Source organism: Odocoileus virginianus, chromosome 2, assembly GCF_023699985.2.
Source record: "Odocoileus virginianus isolate 20LAN1187 ecotype Illinois chromosome 2, Ovbor_1.2, whole genome shotgun sequence".
Taxonomy (NCBI): Eukaryota; Metazoa; Chordata; class Mammalia; order Artiodactyla; family Cervidae; genus Odocoileus; species Odocoileus virginianus.
The window spans coordinates 11283234-11307118 of NC_069675.1; the positions used below are offsets into that span (position 1 = coordinate 11283234).

The window sequence follows — 23885 nt, forward strand, 5'->3', positions numbered from 1 at the left end:
TCCGAAGAATAGCAAGGAGAGATAAGAAAGCCTTCCTCAGTGATGAGTGCAAAGAAATAGAGGAAAATAATAGAATGGGAAAGACTAGAGATCTCTTCAAGAAAATTAGAGATACCAAGGGAACATTCCATTCAAAGATGGGCACAATAAAGGACAGAAATGGTATGGACCTAACAGATGCAGAAGATATTAAGAAGAGGTGGCAAGAATACACAGAAGAACTGTACAAAAAAGATCTTCTTGACCCAGATAATCACAATGGTGTGATCACTCACCTAGAGCCAGACATCCTGGAATGTGAAATCAAGTGGGCCTTAGGAAGCACCACTATGAACAAAGCTAGTGGAGGTGATGGAATTCCAGTTGAGCTATTTCAAATCCTAAAAGTTGATGCTGTGAAAGTGCTGCAATCAATATGACAGCAAATTTAGAAAACTCAGCAGGGAACACAGGACTGGAAAAGGTCAGTTTTCATTCCAATCCCAAAAAAAGGCAATGCCAAAGAATGCTCAAACTACTGCACAATTGCACTCATCTCACATGCTAGCAAAGTAATGCTCAAGATTCTCCAAGCCAAGCTTAAGCAATACATGAACCGTGAACTTCCAGATGTTCAAGCCGGTTTTAGAAAAGGCAGAGGAAATAGAGATCAAATTGCCAACATCCGTTGGATCATTGAAAAGCAAGAGAGTTTCAGAAAAATATCTATTTCTGCTTTATTGACTATGCCAAAGCCTTTGACTGTGTGGATCACAATAAACTGTGGAAAATTCTGAAAAATATGGGAATACCAGACCACCTGACCTGCCTCTTGAGAAATCTGTATGCAAGTCAGGAAGCAACAGTTAGAACTGGACACGGAACAACAGGTTGGTTCCAAATCAGGAAAGGAGTGCGTCAAGGCTGTATATTGTCACCCTGATTATTTAACTTAGGTACATCATGAGAAATGCTGGGCTGGATGAAGCACAAGCTGGAATCAAGATTTCCAGGAGAAATATCAATAACCTCAGATATGCAGATGATACCACCCTTATGGCAGAAAGTGAAGAATAACCAAAGAGCCTCTTGATGAAAGTGAAAGAGGAGAGTGAAAAAGTTGGCTTAAAGCTCAACATTCAGAAAACTAAGACCATGGCATCTGGTCCCATCACTTCATGGCAAATAGATGGAGAAACAGTAGAAACAGTGGCTGACTATTTTTTTTGGGCTCCAAAATCACTGCAGATGGTGACTGCAGCCATGAAATTAAAAGATGCATACTCCTTGGAAGGAAAGTTATGACCAACCTAGACAGCATATTAAAAAGCAGAGACATTACTTTGCCATCAAAGGTCCATCTAGTCAAGGCTATGGTTTTTCCAGTAGTCTTGTATGGATGTGGGAGTTGGACTATAAAGAAAGCTGAATGCCGAAGAATTGATGCTTTTGAACTGTGGTGTTGGAGAAGACTCTTGAGAGTCCCTTGGGCTGCAAGGAGATCCAACCTGTCCATCCTGAAGGAGATCAGTCCTGGGTGTTCATTGGAAGGACTGATGTTGAAGCTGAAACTCCATACATTGGCCACCTGATGCAAAGAGCTGACTGATTGGGAAAGACCCTGATGCTGGGAAAGGTTGAAGGCAGGAGGAGAAGGGGACGACAGAGGATGAGATGGCTGCATGGCATCACCGACTCGATGGACATGAGTTCGGGTAAACTCTGGGAGTTGGTGATGGACAGGGAGGCCTGGCATGCTGTGGTCCATGGGGTTGCAAAGAGTTGGACTCCATTGAGTGACTGAACTGTACTGAACTAGGTTGGTCATACCTTTTCTTCCAAGGAGCAAGCCTATCTCCATCTGCACCAAATGAACAGACTGGCTTTTACTCTGCCTGCAAGGGTGATTTTTGTTTCCCTACATCTTCTTCAACATTTGCTATTATCAATTTTTAAAACAAAATTATATCCATCTGAAATGGATCTTTCTCATTTTAATTTGCACTTTCCAATTCCCAGTATGGTTGAGAATCTTTTCTTAACTTCACTGGGCATTTGGGTTTCCAAATAAAAGAGAGAGAAGGAGATTTCTTTTCATTTATTGTTCAGTTGCTAAGTCTTGTCTGTTCTTTATGATCCCATGGACTGCAGCATGCCAGACTCCCCTGTCCTTCACTGTCTCCCAGAGTTTGCTCAAATTCATGTCCATTGAGTTGGTGATGCTACCTAACCATCTCATCCTCTGCCACCCCTTCCTCCTTTTGCCTCAATCTTTCCCAACATCAGGGTCTTTTCCAATGAGTCAGCTTGTCATATGAGGTGTCCAAAGTACTGGAGCTTCAGCTTGAGCATTAGTCCTTCCAGTGAATATTAAGGGTGGATTTCCTTTAGGATTGACTGGTTTGATCTCCTTGCAGTCCAACAAATTCCAGACAGATTAAAGACCTAAATGTGTACAGTAAAATGTTAAAGCTTCTAGAAGGAAATGTAGATGCACATTTTTGGAGTAGGGATAGAGTTTCTTGGTGATCCAAAAACTATATACCAGAGAGGAAAGGATTGCTTATTTGACAACACATATGACAATATATTGTATGTTAAAGGGCTTCCCAGGTGGTGTAGTGGTAGAGTCTGCCTGCTAGTGCAGGAGACACAAGAAACATAGATTTGACCCCTAGATCAGGAAGATCCCCTGGAATAGCAAATGACAGACCACTGCAGTATTCTTGCCTGGGAAATTCCATGGACACAGGAACCAGGTGGGCTATAGTCCATGGGGTCAAAAAGAGTCAGACACGACTGAGCGACCGAGCATACACAAACACTTACGTGTGTTAAACTGTATACAGGAGACACCATCAACAAAGAGAAAACAAGCCCAAGCTATTTGTAAACCATTAAACCAGTGAGTCAAGCTCCCTTATTTTTTTTGCTTACACCCAAAGATGAAGAACTCTTGCAGGTTAATTTTTTTCTTAGATTCAAAAATCAGTCTTTGACGATTAGTAAGTTCACATTCATTGAATTTTAAAATATTTTAAAATATTTCTTTTATGAATTTTTACTTAAATATTTTTCAGTGATCTTGATCATTGTATTTTTCTCTGTAATTTTTATCTTATATTGGAATATGGTTGATGGACAATGTTATGTTAGTTTCAGATATACACCATAGCGGTCCAGTTATATATGTACATGTATCTGTTCTTTTTCTAGTTCTTTTCCCATTTAGGTTATTACAGAATATTGGGTGGAGTTCCCTGTGCCATATAGTAGGTCCCTGTTGGTCATCTATTTTAATTATTACTAGCGCGTATTTGTAAATCCCAGACTCCAAATCTGTTCTCCCCTCACCGTTCCCCCACCATTCTCCCACCCCGGTAACCTAAAGTTCATTCTTTGAGTCTGTTAATCACTGTATCTTTTTCTTAATAATTGTTAAAGCTCTTTATGTATTTTATGATCATTTTTGGCTGAAAGTAACAGAAACCCTGAACTCAAACCGGCTTAAATAATAATGATTACTTTACAGAGGTCAAGTCTCCCTTCAGGCATCAAGGCCATTCTTTCCTTATCTTTGCTCTGCCAGGGGCTTCATCTTCAGGCTTACTCCCCTCATAGTTGTGAGATGGCAATCACAATTCCAAACTTCATATCCAAACCCACCACTATCCAGAGGACAGGAGGTTCTGCTGACCACCACCTCTTTTTTAGTGGGAGGACTTTCCCAGAAGTCCTGCAGACACCCCTCATTGTCTAAGTCGGTCACACATCCCATCCTGGATCAAGGGAAGGATATTACACTTAGTTATGGGGAGTCAGTCACCACGACCCTCCATCGACCCTTCATATCAGTAGCCCTTTGTTGTATATAATGAATATATTTTAAAGCTTCCCATTTCTTGTAATATGGTTCATAAATAGGTATCAAATGCCATGTTTCTTAATCCTAAGAAACCTTAGTTGTGAGGCATTAATGTAACAATCTTTCCGAAGAGGAGAGGACTATATTTCACTTGAAGGAATAAATAAGCATATACTGCACATTCAATCCAAATCACTTTTTCAATATCACAGAGTCTGAATCTCAGCCTTTTTCACATTTTACAATTCTGTTTTGGGCATTGATTGTTAAATACAGCACCGTGACCACCACTGCTTTTTGTAATCTCTGCCTCTCTACTCTTGACCCTTTTTAGTCCCTTTTAAATTGACAGGATAGTTTCAAAACACATAAAAGATTATTGAGTTCTTTTTTCATCTCCTACTTTATTATACTTGTGGTTTCATTTTATTCTTTACTTGAGGGAAAAAAAGATTTTTAAAGTTAATCAGCTTCTTTAGGAAGTTTTTGAAACAGATGCTTAAGTATAGGACCCATGCATAGGTCACATCAACCCCTGCTGGGGTTTGAAATTTTTCTGATCTACTTCAAGAAGTTTGGCATTTCCTTTTCAACTGTTAGATAAGAAAAGCCTAGTTATATTCTCTTTGCAAAAATGCAAACAGTCTAGGTAAATTTAGGGTAAAAAAGTGGAAGTCTTTCAATAATCCCTAATTTTCAAATTTGTTTCTCTTCCCCAAGAGGATCACTTGGTGCGGTGTGACCCTTCCAGAACGTTATCCAGGGATTTGTGTGGACACATGTGTGTACCAGTTGTGTGGTTTACGTTCAGCAAACCATCCTGTACATACTCAGTAAGTTTGTTCACATAAGTTTGCTCTGGCGATCTTCCCATGTGAGTTCCCTAATGGTGGACATTTAGGTTGTTTCTAATTATTTGCTGTTACAAACAGTGCTATAATTAACTTCCTTGTAAATGTCTCTTTGTGCATATGGGCAAGCATTTCTTTAGGGTAGCTATCTATGGTTTGGCAATTTCTGCTGCCTTTAATTGCATTGCCTGGTATCTGGCAGACGATCTTCTGCATGTACAATAACTTTTCATGTCCATGCTCTATTATAGTGTAAGTTTTAAAAAGATGTTTTAGGCAACAATTAGGAATCTAAGTTTAAGTTCAAATTCTGTGTGGATTGCTGTGGGCAGCTGAGGTGACACTTGTATGAACAGATGCCTCTACTCGTGGCTTAGGTTGCCCATGCACAGGCAGTTGTGATGAAGAGCAAGTAAGGTCTCCCCTGCCACACGCATTGTAAGGCACATTGTGACTTTGTAATGTTAAAATATGAGTAAATGCTTCTTAGAACAGAGGAGTTACAGTGCTTGATTTTCTCAGATAAATAGTCCATTGCTCCACCCCATATTTTGAATGGCCCTTGCCCTGTGAGTTGATAAAACCACATTTACAGAAATTCCTTTCCCCTACAGCTGGGAGTGTTTCGGGACTATTACCTCCATTGATCGATGCCTCTGTTCCCATGCTAGTTCAAGGGGCAAGCCCCCCTGTAGTCTTCTTTTTGAGAACCTTCTTGCACATTTGTCTTTCTGTCTGCTGCTCTTTCTTCCTCCCCATGCTGTCCTTTTCACACGGGCACTTCATTAGCTGTTCACAATCTGCATGATTTTGCATCATGGTGTGTCTGATGTGAGAACATCTGCGGTAGTCAAGAGCATATTTTCCTCAGGTCTTGACACTGAGCTCACCATCAGCATGGAGCAGTCTCTCTCGCTTTCTCTCCCTCTCTTTCTCTCTCATCCACTGACATCTCCTAGCATCGCTGCTCCAACATCAGTTATGCCTGAGTCTTGAATGGTGTCAATCTGAGTTGAAAATGTGCCAGCTTTCTTAACATTATCACTAACAGACTGCTTAATTAACCTGCTGATACTATCAATAATGGATCTTGCTGGTATGCTAGGAAGAAGACCTGTAGCCCACGGTTGGTCTCTCTTTCTCTTTTCATTTCTTTAGTCTCTCAGTCACAGTACTGCTGGAGCTGAACGTTTCAGGAGTGGGATAAGAGCGATCTGGGAGGGTATGAAAGGAATCCAGTAAAACTTAAAGCTCTGGAAGAGATAGATTATGGAATCACTGAAACAGGCTGGCATTCTTATTGCTCAGAGGTAGGGATGGCTAGTAACCGGTGCATACAGCAAGTGCTCAATAAATGGCTAACCACTGTACAGAGTCAACAGAAGAGATTACAGGGCATGTGCTGAGTTGACAGTAAGAAAGTGGGTGTTCGCCGAGAGGAGCCTGGGGTTGCCATCATTCTGAGGTGGCTTTCAGGGATTTCTCTGTCTCTTTCCCATCTCACAGCTTAGATGAGAGGGGGACATTGTCATTCTCAAAAGGGTCCAGGCAGGGAGGGAGGATGGGTTTTCACTTCCTTTCATGCTTTGTCTTTCATCTCAAGTGGTTTTGTGTTTGGACCAATGGCCTGCTCTATCCTTCTGAGGCCACATCACATATTCAGAAATTTCAGAAAGCAGGTGAGATGCCACCACAGCCTGGGGCAACTCCATCAGCTCCCAAACCATGCTCTCATACACACGCACACACACACAGTTGGACGTGACATGTTTCAGCTGTCCCTGGCTTCCCCCTACCTGGACAAGCCTGTAAACACAGCCAGCACCCGGAAATTCATGGACATACTAAATGCAGCCCCATTTTTACACTTGGGAGACCGGCAGGGAGCGGAGTTCACAGAGTGAGTTTAAGCAGCTGGTCCTCCCCTGAGCCACATTCCTGTGGCCTTGCCTTTCCTGGAATGGTGGTGGTGATGGTGGTAGAATGTATTCTCAGAGGGCAGAGATTAATGCCTTTCAGGGCAGAAAACTCCAATATTATCTCCAAAGGTTTTCTTGGGTCTCCTGGCACTTAAGGGCCTGGCTGTCCCAGGGGTGTGATAGGTGCAGTACCTGCCTGCCACCACTAGAGGGCGAGTCACTAACACAGGCCAGGTGCCCCTACCCACGGCCTCTCCGGGGGCCCTTCTGGACCCCAAGCCCTAGGGGGCCCTGGGGCTATCAGGAGCTCGCCTCTAAGGGTGAGGAGCAGGAGATAAAGAGCCAGGCTTGGAACCCAACGCCAACTGGCCTGAAACCCAGGCTCCCATCCTCTCCTCCTTTACCTCAGCTTCACCTGCCTGACTCTTAGTCTCTGGGTGTGTATAAGACAAGGGCTTTTCAGAGTCAACTCTGCTGACATGTAGGGCCGGATCGTTCCTTGCTGCGGGGGCTGTCCTGTGCATTGTAGGATGTTTAGTCTCTGGTCTTTACCCAGAGATGCCAGTAACAACCCCCGCCCCCCAGGTCGTGATCATCAAAAATGTCTGCAACGTTGCCAAATGCCTCGCAAAATCAGCCCTGGTTGAGAGTCCCTGTTTAAGACAGGAGAGTGTGGCTGCTGTGAAGACAGCAGGGACTGATGCCGACAAGGTCTGCCCATGGCTCCCACTGTGACTGTGTGTCGTGTGGAAACACGAGAGCTACTCGGAGACGGCATATGTGCTGTAAATGCATTTCAAAACTGTACTGGGTCTCCTGCTTTTCTTCTCCAAAGGCTGCAGCGTACCTCAGTCTTCCCCTCTGTTTATTCCACCTCCCCGCTTTACTGAAACAGGAGACTGAGGCTCAGAGACCCTCAGGGCCTCGAGCGGCCCCTCACCTGCAGGGCCCTGTCCCCCAACTGCAAGCGCCCTGGCCCGCTCCACTCCCTGGCATTGGCTTGGGCACCAGGAGCATCTGCGGTCCTCCTCCTACTCCACCTGCCCACTAGGCCCTGCCGCCCTCCAGTTCCCCAAACCCTGGCGCCCCCCCTCACTGGAGGGAGTGAGGAAGCAGCAGGTGTTGATGCTAATCAGCGTTCACAGCCCAGAACTGCAGTCGCTCCCAGGCTCACACACTCCCCAAAATTAAACACTCATTATACAAAATTAATTGACATTAATTAGCAAAAATTAAAACTTTAAACACAGCAAGGCGCTTTTGGGGGAGGAGTGAAGCAGGCGGGCTCCACATTTGTCACCCCCACACTGCCCACCCTCCCACCACCCCCAAAACCCCCCGCTTCCATCCTGGAGCAGGACCAGAGTTCAGGCGAGGTCAGCACCCACACCCGGCCCTGGGCCCAGGCCCAGCCATGTGAATCCCAGGGGAGAGAAGCCAGCTGATGGGCGGCCCCCCCCAAAGTTGGACACACTCTGCCGAAGTAAGGAGCCAGGAGCCCTCCCCTCAGCCCGGGTCCCCATGATCTCAGCTGAGATGGGGAGGCATGGCCTCCCCTTGGGAGGAAACCCAAGCATCTGAATCAAGAATGTAGAAGGCATGCCTTTAGCCCCCACCCCAAACTCTTCCATCTCCCGGGTACCCAGAGGATGGGGCACTGTAGCCTTTCGGCTCTGTCCCACTTTGCTGTGTGACCTCAGATAAGTCACCCCCCTCTCTGAGCCTCAATCTTCCATCCATATGATGAGGAGGAGGCATTGGGTGAGCACTGAGGTTCCTGCCTGCTCTGGCACCTGCTGTCAGGGAAGCAAGTCTCTGGGAGCTTGATTCACTCTGAAGAGCGAGGGGCTAAGTGTGGGGGGGCAGCTGGCATTTTAAAAGGATGCCCAGAAAGGCAGCCAAGGGGCTGAGGAGCTGACGGTGAAGCATCCGGCACCAGTGGGTGTTGCCCTCCTGGATGGGCATCCACTTCGCCTACCAGTGGGGCCTGCCCCTGAGGAGAGGAAAGCAGTGTCCTGGATAACTGGCTGCTCTCTGAGCCCTCAGCAGTTTCCCCTTCCCCCCTCACACGGGTTATTTATTTTCCACCTTTGCTTTCCAGGTTCCCAAGGGCCCCACATCCTTCACCAGGCTGATAGGCAGCAGGTCACGCCTTCACCCACTGTTGGAGCGGTGCTGTGTTCAGTCACTTGGTCGTGTCCGACTCTGTGACCACGTGGACTGTAGCCCACCAGGCTCCTTTGTCCATGGGAATTCTCCCAGGCAAAAATACTGGAGTGGGTTGCCATGCCCTCTTCCAGGGGATCTTCCCAACCCAGATATCGAACCCAGGTCTCCCTCCTTGCAGGCGGATTCTTTACCATCTGAGGCATCAGGGAAGCCCATGAATACTGGAGTGGGTACCCAGAGGATCTTCTCCAGGGGATCTTCCCAACCCAGGAACGGAACCGGGGTCTCCTGCATTGCAGGCGGATTGTTATCAGTTGAGCTACCAGGAAAGACTCGGCATTTATTCAGAAGCTTCGTTGCCTGGTGCAGGTGGAGCCCAGTGGTCTTCTCCGCAGGGTAGAATGCCACCTACCCCCTCACTCCTGCTCCCTTCTCTCTCTCCAGCCAGCGCCAATATCTGCAACGTGGTCCTGATGCGGTACGGGGAGCTGGAGGAGGGAATTGATGTTTTGGACGGTGACGGCAACCTCGTGGGCTCCTCCAAGATCGCCGCCAGACATGTGGGTCATCTGGGGGCTCAGGGGGCTGGTGGGGAGGCTCTGGTTAGTTTTCCCTCGACATGTTCATTCCCCAGGGGTTTTTGTCCACCGTGTCCTTGCCTTTCCTCTTGAGCTCGCCTCCCCGCCCCAGCTCCCATCCGTATGAACCACAGGCCTCAAGTCTGGCCCCAGCCAGCCCTGCCCCTTGGACACCCTTGCTTCTCTGCAGCAACCTCTTCACCCCTGGGAAACATCCCCATCTCTTATCCCAGCCCCTTAGGACCTGCTTTCTCTGACCTGTTAATTGGTGAGGGCAGAGGAGACCTCCCCCCCAGAGCTTTCTTTCCCTTCCCCAGGACCTAGAGCCCTGCTCCCGGGGCCTTCATATCCCCCTGGGTGAGAAGAGGACAGGTGGAAGTGGATGATTTGTGGTTCTGTGCTAACAGGCACTTCTGCAGGTGATACGTCACCAGGGAGTGAGTGTGGCCAAGGTGAAGGGATTTCAGGCTTGCAGGAAGCCATGGGGATGGTTTGGGGAAGAGTATTTTGTTTCAAGAGGCCCTCTTTCACTTCTTTCACTTTTCACCAGCCTCACCCACTCTAGCAATTAGAATTTTTTAAAAAATTCCAGTCTGTGTGTATATCTCCCTGTGCTTTCCGGCCTTCATCCTAACGGCGACTAGCGTCATGTCCTGCCCTAGCCTCCAAGTGCTGGGTCCCCTCTGCTCCAGCCCCTCTCCCTCATCAGCCCACATGGCGCCCCCACCACGCTCTGTCAGCGAGGCCGTCTCCATAAGCCTCTGACCCCACTGGGAAAGTAAGTGTCTGTGCAGGGCTTGTGAGGGGCAAGGAGCTCGAGGGCGCTGCTGTCCACACCACATCCTCTGCTTCCTGCACAGGCTCTGGGCACCCCCCTCCTCCTTACACCTGTTCAGGAGACTGGAGGGACCCTCTCCCAGGCCTTCCTGCAGCTGATGATGAAGAACCCAGGTTCCTGGGAGAAATATTCAGCCCCCGGACCCTCATTAGAGGGGATTTAGCCTCAACTTGCTACCTGACCCTAACCTCCTATCCAGCCCTATACTCTTTCCTGACTTCCTGAGAGGGTGGCCAACCATGACAGCTCCTCCACGTGGTCCAAACAGCAGGGAACCCCAACCCTTGTCCTGACTCTGCCGGCCCCTTGCTATTCTGGAGAAAGACTCCAGGGACCCACGTGTTACAAGCATTTGCTGAGCCTTCTCTGAGAACCAGGAGCCTGCATCCCAGTGACCATCAGGATGCAGAGGTGCCACTGAGCTATGCCTCGACAGCCGCCACTGCCTGGGGATCCTGAGGAACCCCCGAGCCAGGCCCCAGGCAGACCCCTTACGGGGACTGCAGACACTCAGCAGGAGCCTTTCCCACTACAAAGCTGACCTCTTGTCACTAAGACAGACTCTCCTCCAGAGCCAGGAGATGCAGCGCCAGCACACCTTTGTCTTTAAGGGCCAAAAAGAGAAAGTCAGTCCCAGAATCTCCGTTCTCCCTGGGCACAAGGAACCTCAGGCAGCTCAGCGGGTCCCAGCTGTTTGCTCTGGTCCTTCCAGCGCCTGCTTTGTTTCTGAGCACCTTGCATTCTCCATGTGCTTCCTCTCAGCTGCAGCGCCCCACCCCCCCAACTCGGGCACCTCCCTGGGCGCAGGCCCCTCCCTGGGGCTGCCTCTGTGTTGCCACCCCTCCCCCACATGTGGCAGGTGATGGGAATCTGTGATGGGGAGAGCATTTTTCTGTTATCGGGAATACAGCTTCGCGAGCAATTCCATGAATTATTCTGCTCAGCCAGATGTGCTTAGCAGTAGCATGCACACCTAGGGGCTCAGGGCGGGCTTTGCTGCCCGGCAGCTGTCCCGCCCCCAGAGGCGCCAGCTCACCAAGCCTCTGCTTGCCCCTCAGGCCCTGCTGGAGACAGCGCTGACACGAGTGGTCCTCCCCATGCCCGTCCTGGTGCTACCCCCGATCGTCATGTCCATGCTGGAGAAGTGAGTGGGGCCAGGATGGCGGCCATCGTGGGGGGGGGGGGGGAGAGGGCCCTGCTGTGGAGCCCAGGGCAAGGGCCCTGGATTGTTCTGACTCTCTTTGAAAGGACTGCTGGGATCATCGTGTGAGAATTAATGGACTCTGCCTGCTCAGGACCCTGTGCTCGGAGCTGGGAGGGAGGTCCTGATGCCCAAGGCGGGGCTGGGGTTCTTAGGGGTGTGTGTGTGTGTGTGTGTGTGTGTGTGTGTACGTGTTCTACTAGTGCACAGCACAGGACCAGTGAGAGAGAGAGAGCGTCTGAGGACTGCGGCGGGAAGACTAGACTTGGGCCCAGCATACCCCTTTCAAGCATCTGCAGTGAGGCAAGTCTCCACCTCACTATGCCTCAGTTTCTCCATTTATAAAAATAATAGTATTAACCTTCGTGCCACCCTCAGAGGGATGTTCTGGGAATATATTCATCTTGTTTCTAAAGAAAAAGTCAGGAGTCATAATTGTGTTTCTGAAAGAGATATCTGCTTTTGCTTAATATACTTATAAAATATTCATGTTGTGTTATGATAGTTGGTTCCTTTTAATTGACAAGTGGTACCCCATTGTAAGGGCTTCCCTGGTAAAGAATCCACCTGCAATGCAGGAGACCCAGTTTGATTCCTGGGTCAGAAAGATCCCTGGAGAAGGGATAGGCTACCCACTCCAGCAGTCTTGGGCTTCCCTGGCAGCTCAGACAGTAAAGAATCCACCTGCAAGGAGGGAGACCTGGGTTCGATCCCTGGGTTGGGAAGATCCCCTGGAGAAGGGAAAGGCAACCCACTCCAGTATTCTGGCCTGGAGAATCCCCATGTACCAGAGAAATCTGGCAGGCCACAGCCCATGGGGTCACAGAGTAGACTCTACTGAGGGACTAAGCACAACACAGCACAAAGGAGATACAAGAATAAGAACAGTGATGGAGTGATTCTATTAATTAATGAGGGTAAAACTGAATGATGAAGATGGGGATGCTGCTGGGAGGAGAGGCCGAGGGGAGGAGGGAAGAAGCAGGCAGATCCCTGAAGATGAGGGCAAGTCTAGGAGGATGGCAAGGAGCAGGGGATGGTTCTAGGTGCAGGAAGATAAGCAAAGGCCTGGGTCTGGTGCAGGTAAAAGTGAAGAGGTGATCGCTCCCTCCCTCTGGGGACCCAGCCTGGAAGGGGGCCCCTCAAGGCTGTGGGGCTGTGTAGGACAAGGACAGGGTTGGTGGCACTCCGTCTAAGTCTGTGGGTCAGGGGCTTCTCCCCAGTTTGGGGACGTTCTTATTTCCACAAAACAAATGACAATTAGCATCGAACACTTATTAAACACTTGTCCCATCCCAGTCCTCTCTCAGCTAGGTCCTTACCTAAATGCCCTCTCCTCAAACATGCCCTCCCTGACCACCCCATTGAGATGCCAGCCACCAGCACTCCTTCCCCTGCTACACTGACTTATATTTACTCACAGCACTTACCAATGTCTGAGATTCTTTTTCTAGCTGTATATTATCTGTCTGCTTCACTAGAATGTCATCTACACTTCTGTTTTTAAAGTTACTCAGTCGTGTCCAACTCTTTGTGACCCCATGGACTATACTATCCATGGATTTCTCCGGGCCAGAATACTGGAGTGGGTATCTGTTCCCTTCTCCAGGGGATCTTCCCAACCCAGGGATCAAACCCAGGACTCCTACATTATAGGAGGATTCTTTACCATCTGAATCATCAGGGAAGCCCATGGAGGCGGGTAAATTCCTTTTTGTTTTCTCCCTGGCGCAGCATCTAGCGTAGTTCCTGGCACATTGTGATGTTCAGTGTTTGTTGAGTGAATGAATGATCTCATTTAACCTCCACAACAGTGCAATGAGGTGAGTATGGTATCCCTATTTTACAGATGAGGAAAGGAAGGCAAAAAGAGGTTGTGTATCATCTGCTTACAGTCACTCACTAGGAAATGGCAGAGCCAAGCATGACCCAGGAAGATGGCTGCAAAACTGGGCTCTTCCTACCACACTGGCTGCCTTTTGGGTTTTTGGATCCAGCACATAATCACGTCTTTGGAATACGCCCCACATAGAGACAAGGGAGGAGCAGGTTTGGTCTCAGAAGGCCTGTGTTTTGTTAAGGGGGAGACTCACACACGGGTCAGCTGCAGGTGGGACCCAGCAGTGTGTGAACAGGGTCAAGGTGATCTTGAAGGGAGGTCTGGTCCAGAGGAAAGGGGCTGCAGCCAACTCTGAGATCAAGATAGGATTTGGTGGGAAGGAAGGCTTTAGGGGCAAGATTGGGCCTATTGTGTGGACCTTGAAGAGCCCAGCCTAGGAGAAGAAAAGGAGCCCTGTGTCCAGTTATGGGGCTGATCCCTTTCTCCCCTGAAGAGTGGGGAGGTGCAGGGTGGGAGTGAGTACCTGAGTGGGGATGGCATATTGAACACTGAGAATTAAGAAAATTAATCTCCTCTAGAAGTTACAAAAATAAATCCTGGAAGTGATTGCTTTGGTGCCCCTGACCCTGTAGACATAGCTCTCTGGTGACCTGAGGTTGTCCCCAAAACCAGTGACTACCAGTGCACACAAGGACCCCACCTGACAAATGAAGAAGTAGGGGGACTTCTGTCTTCAAGGCAACTGAATCTTGAACCTGAAATTTGCAGAGAGAGAATGTATGTGATGCCTCTGGGTGACATCTGAACTGGGTTCAGCAGTAAGTGGAGTGGTGGTTAGTGTCCCATGTGCTGGAGGCTTCACGGGAGATGGGGTGAGATTGTCCCAGTTCTGAACATCCTGGCCCGGAATCGCCTGGACTACGGGCATGCACCCCGTGTCTGGCTCAGCTCAGAGTCCTGAGAAAGCCCCGAAGGCAGGTAGGTGTGGGTTAGTGGGTTTCCTGGCAACCTTGTATTTGGTTGGTCCTTTCTTGAAGCTCGTGAGAGGGTCTCTGAGGGAGGAGGAAGAGTCCAGTCTGGGTTGCCCCAGGAATATAAGGTGGGCAAGACTCAGTTTGCACCCTCAGAGACATAACTAACCTCACATATAGGGGGAACTGTCAGACTGAGAGGTGGGGGCGGAGCAGGGCAGGCACCAGCTGAGACTCCTGGAGGCGGGGGTTCCACTTCCAGGTCTGGCTGGTCAGTTTCCCACCTGGAGAACCCCCTGACTACCTGGTCTGCTAGAGCTCGGCATTTTGCACCACCCAGCAGGCACCCCTGTTGAGCACCCCACAGCCTTCCCATGCAGGGTGCTAATGGTGGGGCCACTGCTGAGCAGGCTGTTGGGGGAGGCATTCCGGCTCTCGACCCTGGGAGCCCTGGTTGGGTGAGGGAGTCAGGACCGCCAGGGAAAGAAAGACAAAAGCACACTTACAAAGCAGCCTACTTGCAAATTAATGGAGCGCAAAGTAACACTGCTCCAAGTGCTGAGGGAATGCACAACAATGGGGAGACAAGCTGTTGTGTGGCGGGCCTCAGTTTCTCCTCTCCGGGGGAGCTCTCAGAGATGAGGTCCCTGGGTTTCCAGCTAGGATAGCACAGGTGGGGCTCATGTTCAGATGTCCCGTCTCTGAGACTGAAAGGAAAGGAGTCTCAAGTCAGAAGCCAAGAAGCCTTTAGCACCAGAGCAGGGCACCCCTCTGAGGAGCTGCACACCCTGCCCTCACCCTCCACTACCCCTCCTCTCAGGTCGGGGCTCACACTCCAGCTCCACCTTCCTGGGGAGGAACAACCCCATACCCCCACGTGATCCTCCCAACTCAGAGGCAGGTGTGGGACTCTCTCCCCCAGCCCGGCGTCCATGCCCTGGATTGGGCCCTTGGGCTCACTGCCCTCCCAGGGTGGGTCTCAGCTGGTTGGGGTTCAGGCCACACCCTCCACGGTGGTTCCTGAGGCCGCTCCCCAGCCTCATTCCCTGGGATCCGGGTCTTTCCTCTCTCCCAGGCATTCGCACATCTCTCCATCTGCATATTTTAACTCCCCCAGCTGCCTTTCCAATTCCTCCCTGCCATTTCCCTCTCCTCCACCCCTCCCCCTGTCCTGCTGTGTTCACTCTCCCGCCTGGGCTGGGGCTTCAGAGCCTACTGTTGGCTGCTGTCTGAGCCTGCCTCCTTCCCAAGTGGGGAGCCAGGCCTGGGGCTTTCTGGATCCCTTGTATAGTGAAGACCTCAGCCAGCCACCTTGAGAGAGGAATCGAGGTCACAGCCCCACATGGAGAGGACTGGTCTGTCCAGTGTCCCCACTGGAATGAGACTATGGCCTGCCCCTCACCTGCCAGGGAGGAAACCTTGCTCCATGACCGTGGGGGATGGACAGTGCCTCCAGGGAAAACACACCCTCCTGTCTGTTCCCCCTGCTCTGGCCACCCTCAGGGCCTGAGGTCCCAGTCACTGCCCCTCCTGGTCCTGCTGGAGAAGTTGTGCATGTTAAGTCTCTTCAGTCATGTCCAATATTTTGCAACTCTATGGACTGTAGCCCACCAGGTTCCTCTGTCCATGGGATTCTCCAGGCAAGAATAGTGAAGTGGGTTGCCATGCCCTCCTCCAGGGGATCTTCCCAACCCAGGGATTGAACCCAAGTCTTTTTATGTCTCCTGAAATGGCAGTCAGGCTCTTTATCACTGGCGCTGTTGTAGCCATGTGTTCCAGGAAACAAACTCACTCAGAAGGACAATGCAGTTAGTGGAGTGCAGTTTATTACACCAGCAGGCCCAAGGCAGAGTCTCCTCTTAGCCAAGGACCCCGACCGACTTTTGTGAAAACCTTATATACTTATGTACTTATATACTTATATACTTACGTACTGCTCAAGCCCACATCCCCAAAATCCTTAAACCTAGCCTGGAAAGTGTTAAAGGGAGATACAATCAGGTTACAGCCATGATTCGTAACCAGAAGGGTCAGCTGGTTATATATTGTAGCCTGCACAAATGGTGCCATAAAGATTACAAAGGTGATTGACTCCATAGGGGATTATTACATTCTTTTTGGCAATGGGAAATCTTGGTATGGAATCTGGTGTTCATCAGTCCAGGAGGCCAGTTCAGCCATAGGTATGTTATCCCCATGGCTACTGTTGTAGGAAGAGGGGCCCCCCTCCAGGGCCCGAAGAGCAGGCTATTGAGAAACACACGGAAAAGAACTGTCCCAGGAGACACGTGCTGACAAAGCAAGAGATTTTATTGGAAAGGGCACCTGGGTGGAGAGCTCTGCCATGTGGCTTGCAGTCTCGGATTTTATGGTCATGGGATTGGTTTCCAGGTTGTCTTTGGCCAATCATTCTGATTCTGAGTCCTTCCTGGTGGCGCAGCATCGCTCAGCCAAGATGGATGCTAGCGAGAAGGATTCTGGGAAGTGGACGGACACACGGTGTCTCCTTCTGACCTTTCCTGAACTCTTCTGGTTGGTGGTAGCCTATTAGTTCCATATTCCTTACCAGGACCTCCTGTCATAAAACAGTTCACGCGAATGGCTACTAGAGAGCCCGGCCAGGGCGGGTGGTTTCAGTCAGTGTGCTTCCCCTAACATTGCCAGGCACATAGTCCAAAGCTCACTGAAAGTGCAAAATGGAGGTTCCTTCTTTTTCAAGATGGAGTCAGCTCGGCCTGTTCCTTTCCTCCCTCAGCGCCACCTAGGAAGCCCCCTGGACTGAGGCAGAGGGAAGGCCAGAAGGGTTTGAGTTTGATTTGGGCAATCCTGTCCCACTGCTCTTAATCCTATGGAAATTCCCCTCCCCAGTAGATCAATTCAGGCTTAAATCAACAACTGGTCAGACGGTGGGGTCTGGGCCAGTGGGGAGGCCTGGGGGGCAGCCCAGCCACCAGGGTCTCCCTCCTTCCAGCCAGAAACAAGGGCAGTAACGATAGCAACACTGAATACCTCGCTGAGCACTTAGGGTATCCCCGTCTTTTACCGAATAGAACTTACCAGTAATTGGGTTGTTGTTGGTACCTTAGCAGGTACATTCTGGGCTAGAGTGTCCCGAAATGTGGTCTGGGGATCACCTGTTTCAGACTCAGGATTCCCAGTGTGGCACCCACAGAATCAGGATCTCAAGAGTGTGAGGGAGTCTGCATTTTTAACCCCAGCCTGGGTACGAAAGTTTGGGAACCACTGCTCCCAATTCTGCTGTCCCCTTAGAGCCAGAGTTGCTCTTGGGATTTGTGTCTGGAGATAAAGGTGGTGTGGGATTTGCCTGCCCACACACTGAGGCATGGCCCCCAGGAGCACCTCTCCCCTGCCTGCTCCAGGAGGGGAGGGCAAGAGTCCCAGTTACATCTTCTTCCCACAGAACAGTCTTCCTCCAGTGAAGGCTGATGCTTCCTGAGGGCAGCGTTAGTACCCACCCAACATCCCTTGGCAAATAATCCATCCTGCTGGCCCACCCCACCCCAGGCCTCCCCCAAGTAGATGGCCTGTGGTCTTCACTCAGACCTGGTGGACTGTACAGAACGAGATGCTCTGATGGACAACACAGTGAAGGTGGACCCACCAACTACTATGGCCCCCACTCTGTCTGGAGAGCCTGTTCGGTCATGGGGCTGGGGGACCTGGGCCCCAGAGGGAGGCTTTCATATCTCTTTTCTGTCCAAGAATCCCTCCTCTGACACTGCAGGAAGGGATGTTAGCTGTGAGCTGGTGATGATGTGGTCAGAGGGTCCAAAGGCAGGCGCCGGAGCAGCTCAGTGACAGCACTTGTGGGGAGTCAGGAGTCCAGATAGCAGCCCTGCCTACCTCCTGCAGACTTGGCCTTGGCCTTGGGCAAGTCACTGTCTTCCTCTGTGGCTCTTGGGTCAAAGTTGACCAGGCGGCATGTAATCTTCCCACACCCAGAAGAGGATCATCCCCTCCTGGCTATGCACATGTGTGTATGCGTGTTCGTGCACGTGTGAATGTGTGTGTGGTTTGTTCACTGTTTCAGTACGTGCCTCCTTCAAGGACCATCTTCTCCTGCTGTAGCCCCGTGGGGTCCCCCGAGCCCCAGCACAGGAGCAGGGGTCGGCAGCCTGCTCTGTTGTCTCCCCCACACGGGGCCTTCTTTCCACGGTGGACTCACCGTGGGGTGGGGCCCCCACAAGTGCTCGTTTATGAGCTGTGCTTGAGAGTTCAACCAGCAGTGTTCTTCAGGGCAGGGCCTGGGGAAAGTGGTGCCAGTGGGTGAAGGTCCCCAAGGCAGAATTTCTCCACTGCTATTTGACCACTGGCTGGCGCTGCCCTTGGGCCCGGTGGGACCCAGCGTGGTGGCTTGGCCAGCTCACTCTGTCTCGGGGTCTCATGGCTCCCCCTTCTCTCCCCCACAGGACAGCTCTCCTGCAGGCGCGTCCCCGGCTGCTCCTTCCAGTGCAAAGCCTTGTGTGCCTGGCAGCCTTCGGCCTGGCCCTGCCGCTGGCCATCAGCCTCTTCCCTCAGATGTCAGAGGTCAGTGGAGGGAGGGGCTCAAGGGCAGGACAGGGAGGGTTTGCGGTTTGGTCATTTATGAACCAATACTTAGTGCTGACTCCTTAGTAAGGGGCCAACTAGGCACTGGGGTTAGAAGATGAATGAGACAGGCCCAGGTTCTCACCTCAAAGAATCGAGGTCAAGCAGTGAACACAACGATGACACAAGGAATAACAAGTGAACGGTGAGTGGTGTGAGGATGGGAGGTGTTCGGCTGTGGGAGGGGACGGTAGGGGCCCAAACGGCGCCTAGAGAGACATGGCATGTCATGGGGCCTGAAGGATGGGTTAGAGCTGCCCAGGTGTGTAAGAAGAGAGGGGACACATAGGCTGAAGTCACCTGGTGTGAAGGTCGGTAGCTGAGGAAAGCCGGCGTTTCTGGCAGAGTGGGGAAGATGAGGGGCTAGGTAAGGGGGGCCTAGGGTCAGGTGGTGCTGGGAAGCTGGAAGCCACCACAGAGGGTAAATGTTACCAGAAGAGCTGTGCAGAGCAGGACCACAGAGTCCTGATTTTGAATGGCCCCTGTGGTTGCATGCTGAGGCTGGGTTGCAGCTCCAAAGGAGAAGAAGCCTTCAGAAGGCAGTGGCGCACGTCCAGTTAGAGAGGATGGTGGCTTGGACCAGGCTGTTGGCAGCGAGCATGGAGAAAAGTGGGTCCTTTAAGAGAGAGTTAGGAAGCAGCTTTATCCGGATTTGAGGAAGAACTACATGTGGTGGGAAGACAAGGAACCGGCAGGATATGCGCCTGGCTACCAGGCAGATGTAGGTACTGCTTAACAAGATGGAGACAAGGAGGAGCTGACATGTGGGGGGACAGCGAGTGGAGCTGGATAGGTGCGTGGGGCTTGAGGAGCCTGCGGAACACGTGAACGGAGGTGCCCTGTGGGATTTGGCTTTGGGTCTAGAATCCAGGAGAGAGGCCTGGGCTGGAAGGACAGAAGTAGGGGCCCCCAGTCTAAACAGTGATGGAAGCAAGGGTAGTGGGTGGGATCAGTCAAGGAGTGTGTGGCGAAAAGAGGCCCCCGGAAGGGGGCTGCCCAAGGGTGAGTGGCCAGGGAGGTAAGGATGGAGCCAAGTGGGATTAGACTTGGGGGCATCCTTAGACAGCAGACCTTCCTGTGAGGTCAACCTCTGTGAGGCTGAAGAGTGTCATTGGTATCTCTGGACGTGAAGGCAAACCCCAGCCCATGGGATCGGTGGGGCTCAGCGGGGGGGTGGGGGTGAGGAAACAGGGTGGCAGGCTGACCGCTTGGTCTAGAGGCTTGGGATAGAAAAGAGAGAAGGGAAAGGAAGCCAAGGGGAAAGAGAGAAGCAGACCCACCACTGGACTGAGATGTGGGATCAAGAGAGGCTTTATTTTCACTCTTTACAAGTGGGAGAGGCTAGAGCTTGTGCAAATGCAGAGGGAAGACCTCAGGAGAGAAGGAGGACATTGGAGGGGAGGATGGAGAGCAAGCCCATGAAGTGGGGGAGGCAGGGCACGGAAAGCAGTTCAGAGGATTCGCTCCGTGTGGCCACCCCTCTGCACCTCAGTAGGGGGAGGCAGATGCGGCTGGGTGGAGTTTGGGGGTGAGAGGTTAAGGAAGTTGTTCTGATAGCTCCCGGGGTCTCAAGACTGAGCAGAGGAAGCAGGAGAGTGGGAAGGGGAGGTCAGAGGTCAGAGGGCCGTGGAGGAGGCTGGAGACCTCTGGAGGGGAGAGCGAGAGAGACGGGGGAGCAAGGAAGTCAGCGAGGCTGGGGCGCAGGGCCAGGGGTCAGCGGAGGGGCTGGCTGGGGGGGATACAGGGCTGCGGGGGTGGCCAGGGATCATCTACCCCGAGGTGCAGGGCCGGCTCCAGTTTTGTCTGGCTGAGTGAGGATTTGGGAGGCTGGTACGAGTTCAGGAGGAGCAGAGGACCCCAGAACCTTAGCTGGGATGGGGCAAAGGAGCACTAGCAAGCTGGGTGAGAAGAGCAAGGTGCGGTGCAGAGGCAGACCTGGGGAGGCAGAGAACGCCTGGAGCTGCTGAACTCACGGAAGACGGGGGCTGTGGCTGCAGCACTGAGCCTGCTCAGTCCTCGCCAGAGGGGGTGGGCGGGGTGCAGCTTCCCCCAGGGAACCTGAGGAAGGTGAAAATAAGGTCCTGGGTGTTACACCTAGACTGTGAGGACTGGAGACATAGGGTCTTAGGGTCGGAGGAAGTGACCCAGCCTCCAGGCCCCAAGGAGGGTATGGACTGGCGTCAGTTCCCTCCACTGAGTCCCAGAGTTTCAGGCGGAAGCTATAACGGGAAAGGGCTCCTGTCTTGGGTGCCAGCCTAGGGCACACGGATGGAAAGCAGTATCCTCATGCCCACGGGGCCCAGCCTTGTTACAAAGCCTTCCAAACCTTATAGCTCACTCCCAAAGCTGAACAGCTATATCCTGAAGCTTAGGGACCCCAAATGGAGCTGGGGGTTCCAGGTTGCCCGGAAGCTCTGAAGATGGGAGGGAGGGCACTTCTTAGTGGTCCCAGCAGCCCCATGTGGAAGGCCTGAGCCCACACTCCCCAAAGTCATGAACTGCGTCTCTGTACAGTTGGGCCGCGTCTGCAGTTCTGGGAGAGAGTTGAGTGCCCCAGGTGCTTGCAGGCACCCCTCTGTTCAGAAGCCTCGAGTAGCTCCCATAGCTCTACCTGACTGCACAGGGGAGGGACCCAGGGCAGAGAAAGCCCACGAGGGAATTGGAGCCTGTCCCATTGGAAGAATTTTCAAGGTCATCCAGTTTACCAGCCCCCTGGCTCTCTGTGGGGGGAAATGGAGGCCCAGAGAAGCTGAGGGTCCAGAGTCACAGATAAGCCAGGAACTGATGTGGGACAACACACAGAGGCCCGCTCCCAGTTCAGAGCTCCCAGGAGGTGCTGCATCTGCTTGTTTCATGGGATTTTCCCTCTTACTCTTTTCGCCTACCCTGGGGCAGTGAGAGAGGAGGGAGCCGGGGCCTCCCTCTGGTGGTGGAGTCTAGAACTGTAGGTCTTTGGAGGGTGCTCCTCTGGGATGAGTAACAGAGAAATGGCCACAGTCCAGCCACTCCAGCCTCCAGCTATGGCTGCCGAGAGGTGGTCTAAGTGAACAACGTCCAGGCTCCTTCCTTTCTCCAGGCCTGCCACAATTAGGCATGAAAGTTAGTTCTGGGTGTCTAACCGAAGTGCCTCTCATTGCAACCCAAGCCTCTTTCTCTAGATTGAAAAGAATGTAGTCATTCTGTAATAAATCTCTAGAAATTTCTCTGGGAAAGGAGAGTAGGGACATGATTTTCAGAGCCTCCTCCTCACCTGCATCAACCCCACAGAGTGCAGGCTTGCCTGTGCATTATGGGGTGTTTTGAGGCCTGTCTCTGACCTATGGCACTAAGGCCATCAGGCTGAGAGGACCTTGTTCCCTCTTTCTTCCTCCCAATTAATTCTCTCTAACGAGGTGCTGCTTCTGCTGTGTGGGGATCATGTCTCACATCCCAGAAGTCAGTGGGATTTGCCACAATGAGTCTGGACTTGCTTGGGCTGACCCACCCTTGCCAAGAACCACCAAGGCTGTCAATAGGGGTAATCACTGGCACACTAATTAATTAATTAGGTGACCTGGAGATGGGATTTAGGAACTGGTTCCTAGAATGGCTGGCCTGCAGTGATTGGTGTGGGGTTTCCAACCCACTAACCCCAAAAGTTGAGGAAAAAACTTCAATCCCATCTTCAATTGCTGGAAGAGTTTTGTCTGCTCTTTTCAAACTAGTATTTCTGCCTATTAAAATGGGGCTAATTTTAAAATGAAAATTGCAAATGATAATAATTATAGCCACCATTTACTAAACATCTACTAGGGGTCTCTGAGTGCCTTGTATTAAATCTTCCTAATATTCCTTAAGTCAAGGGAGTACTCCTGTTTATCAAGGGGTGTTGCCTAGACAGTTAGATATATGTGTTTCAGGCTCTGGGAAGAGATTTTGGCTGGGGAACATGGAACCTCTGATGCATGGGGGAGACTAAAGCCCTGGAAGTGTCGAGGTTGCCGTGGGAGGGAAAGAAAAGCTGTCTTAACAAGGGCAGGAGCAGCCAGGGGAGAAACCTGATGAGCATTTTCATGGACACTGAGGACAAGGCCATTTTGAGGAGGAGGGGGCTCCCTGCAAGTAAGCTGCTGCAGAGGGGACTAGCAGGAGTTGACAAGACTTGGCAGCCCAGGGGTGTAGCTGGACAAAGCAGTTGTGGAGGCCAAGTGGTAGTCAGGATTCTCTCTCTGTTCTGAGAAATGAGCTCAGGGATGTCATTCACCGCTGTACTGTGAGATGGTCAAGGAATGGGACACATTGGGTGGCCGCTGTCCTGTGGGATGGGGGCTTGGGAGCCCAGGGAGAGGGCCATGCTGGGAAAGGAGTCATACAGCCCAGGGCAAAGAGGCATGGCCTCCAGGGGGCCCTGGGGTCCAGTAAGCAGAGGACCTGGTTGATATTGTGGTGAAGTACGGATCCAGAGCATGACAGTCCCGCAAGCAGGGACCAGTGTTATTCCATGCTTACAGCTGAGAAAACTGAGGCATGTAAGCAGTGTGCCCAAGGCCCAGAGTTGGTAATAATGGAGAGGGCCCTGTATCCACAGAAGGATTCCGGAACCCTCCCGGCCCACCCCCATCTTACTGTCAAATGGGAAGGCACAGGTCTGAACCCCAGAGGGCTCCTTGCTAATTTACCAATAGGAACTTTCCAGTGCCCTCCCCCAGCCCTCCTCCTTCATGGGGAATCCATGTCCACATTCACAGGGACCTTCTGAAGTCTGCCTTTGTTCTCTAACCCAGAGCTGAGGTCCATTGGGGATGGGGGCCTATAGGCCAGCAGTTTGGGTAGGAAGCCTCCTTAGAAGCTTGAGTGTGAGAATTGGGAAGCAAGGTCTGGCCTCCCTTCTGAGCCCCAGTCCTGTTGCAGGGAATGTGGGGTGTGTCCTGGTGGACCCTGGGACCTACAGGTTAAGGCTATGGGGCATTGGCCAAGGCCAGCTCAGCCAGGCTGTGCCCAGGCAGTGATGGGCCCATCTGCATCCACACCACAGATATTGGGGTGCTTTCCCCTTTTCCTTGTAGTTGGGAGGGCCGTGTCATAGC

General features: G+C 51.4%; 1 protein-coding gene across 5 annotated transcripts in view; it reads left to right on the plus strand.

The window, feature by feature from the left end:
* Positions 1-23885, plus strand: part of SFXN5 (sideroflexin 5) — a 123921-nt gene that overhangs the window by 86620 nt on the left and 13416 nt on the right. For 4 of the 5 annotated variants that reach the window (XM_070476313.1, XM_020883347.2, XM_020883346.2 and 1 more), the window contains 3 exons: positions 9228-9343; positions 11258-11343; positions 18642-18759. In XM_070476313.1, coding sequence (XP_070332414.1) covers positions 9228-9343; positions 11258-11343; positions 18642-18759 — 320 coding nt within the window. The remainder of the gene's footprint in view (positions 1-9227; positions 9344-11257; positions 11344-18641; positions 18760-23885) is intronic. The other variant, XM_070476322.1, reaches the window with a different exon arrangement.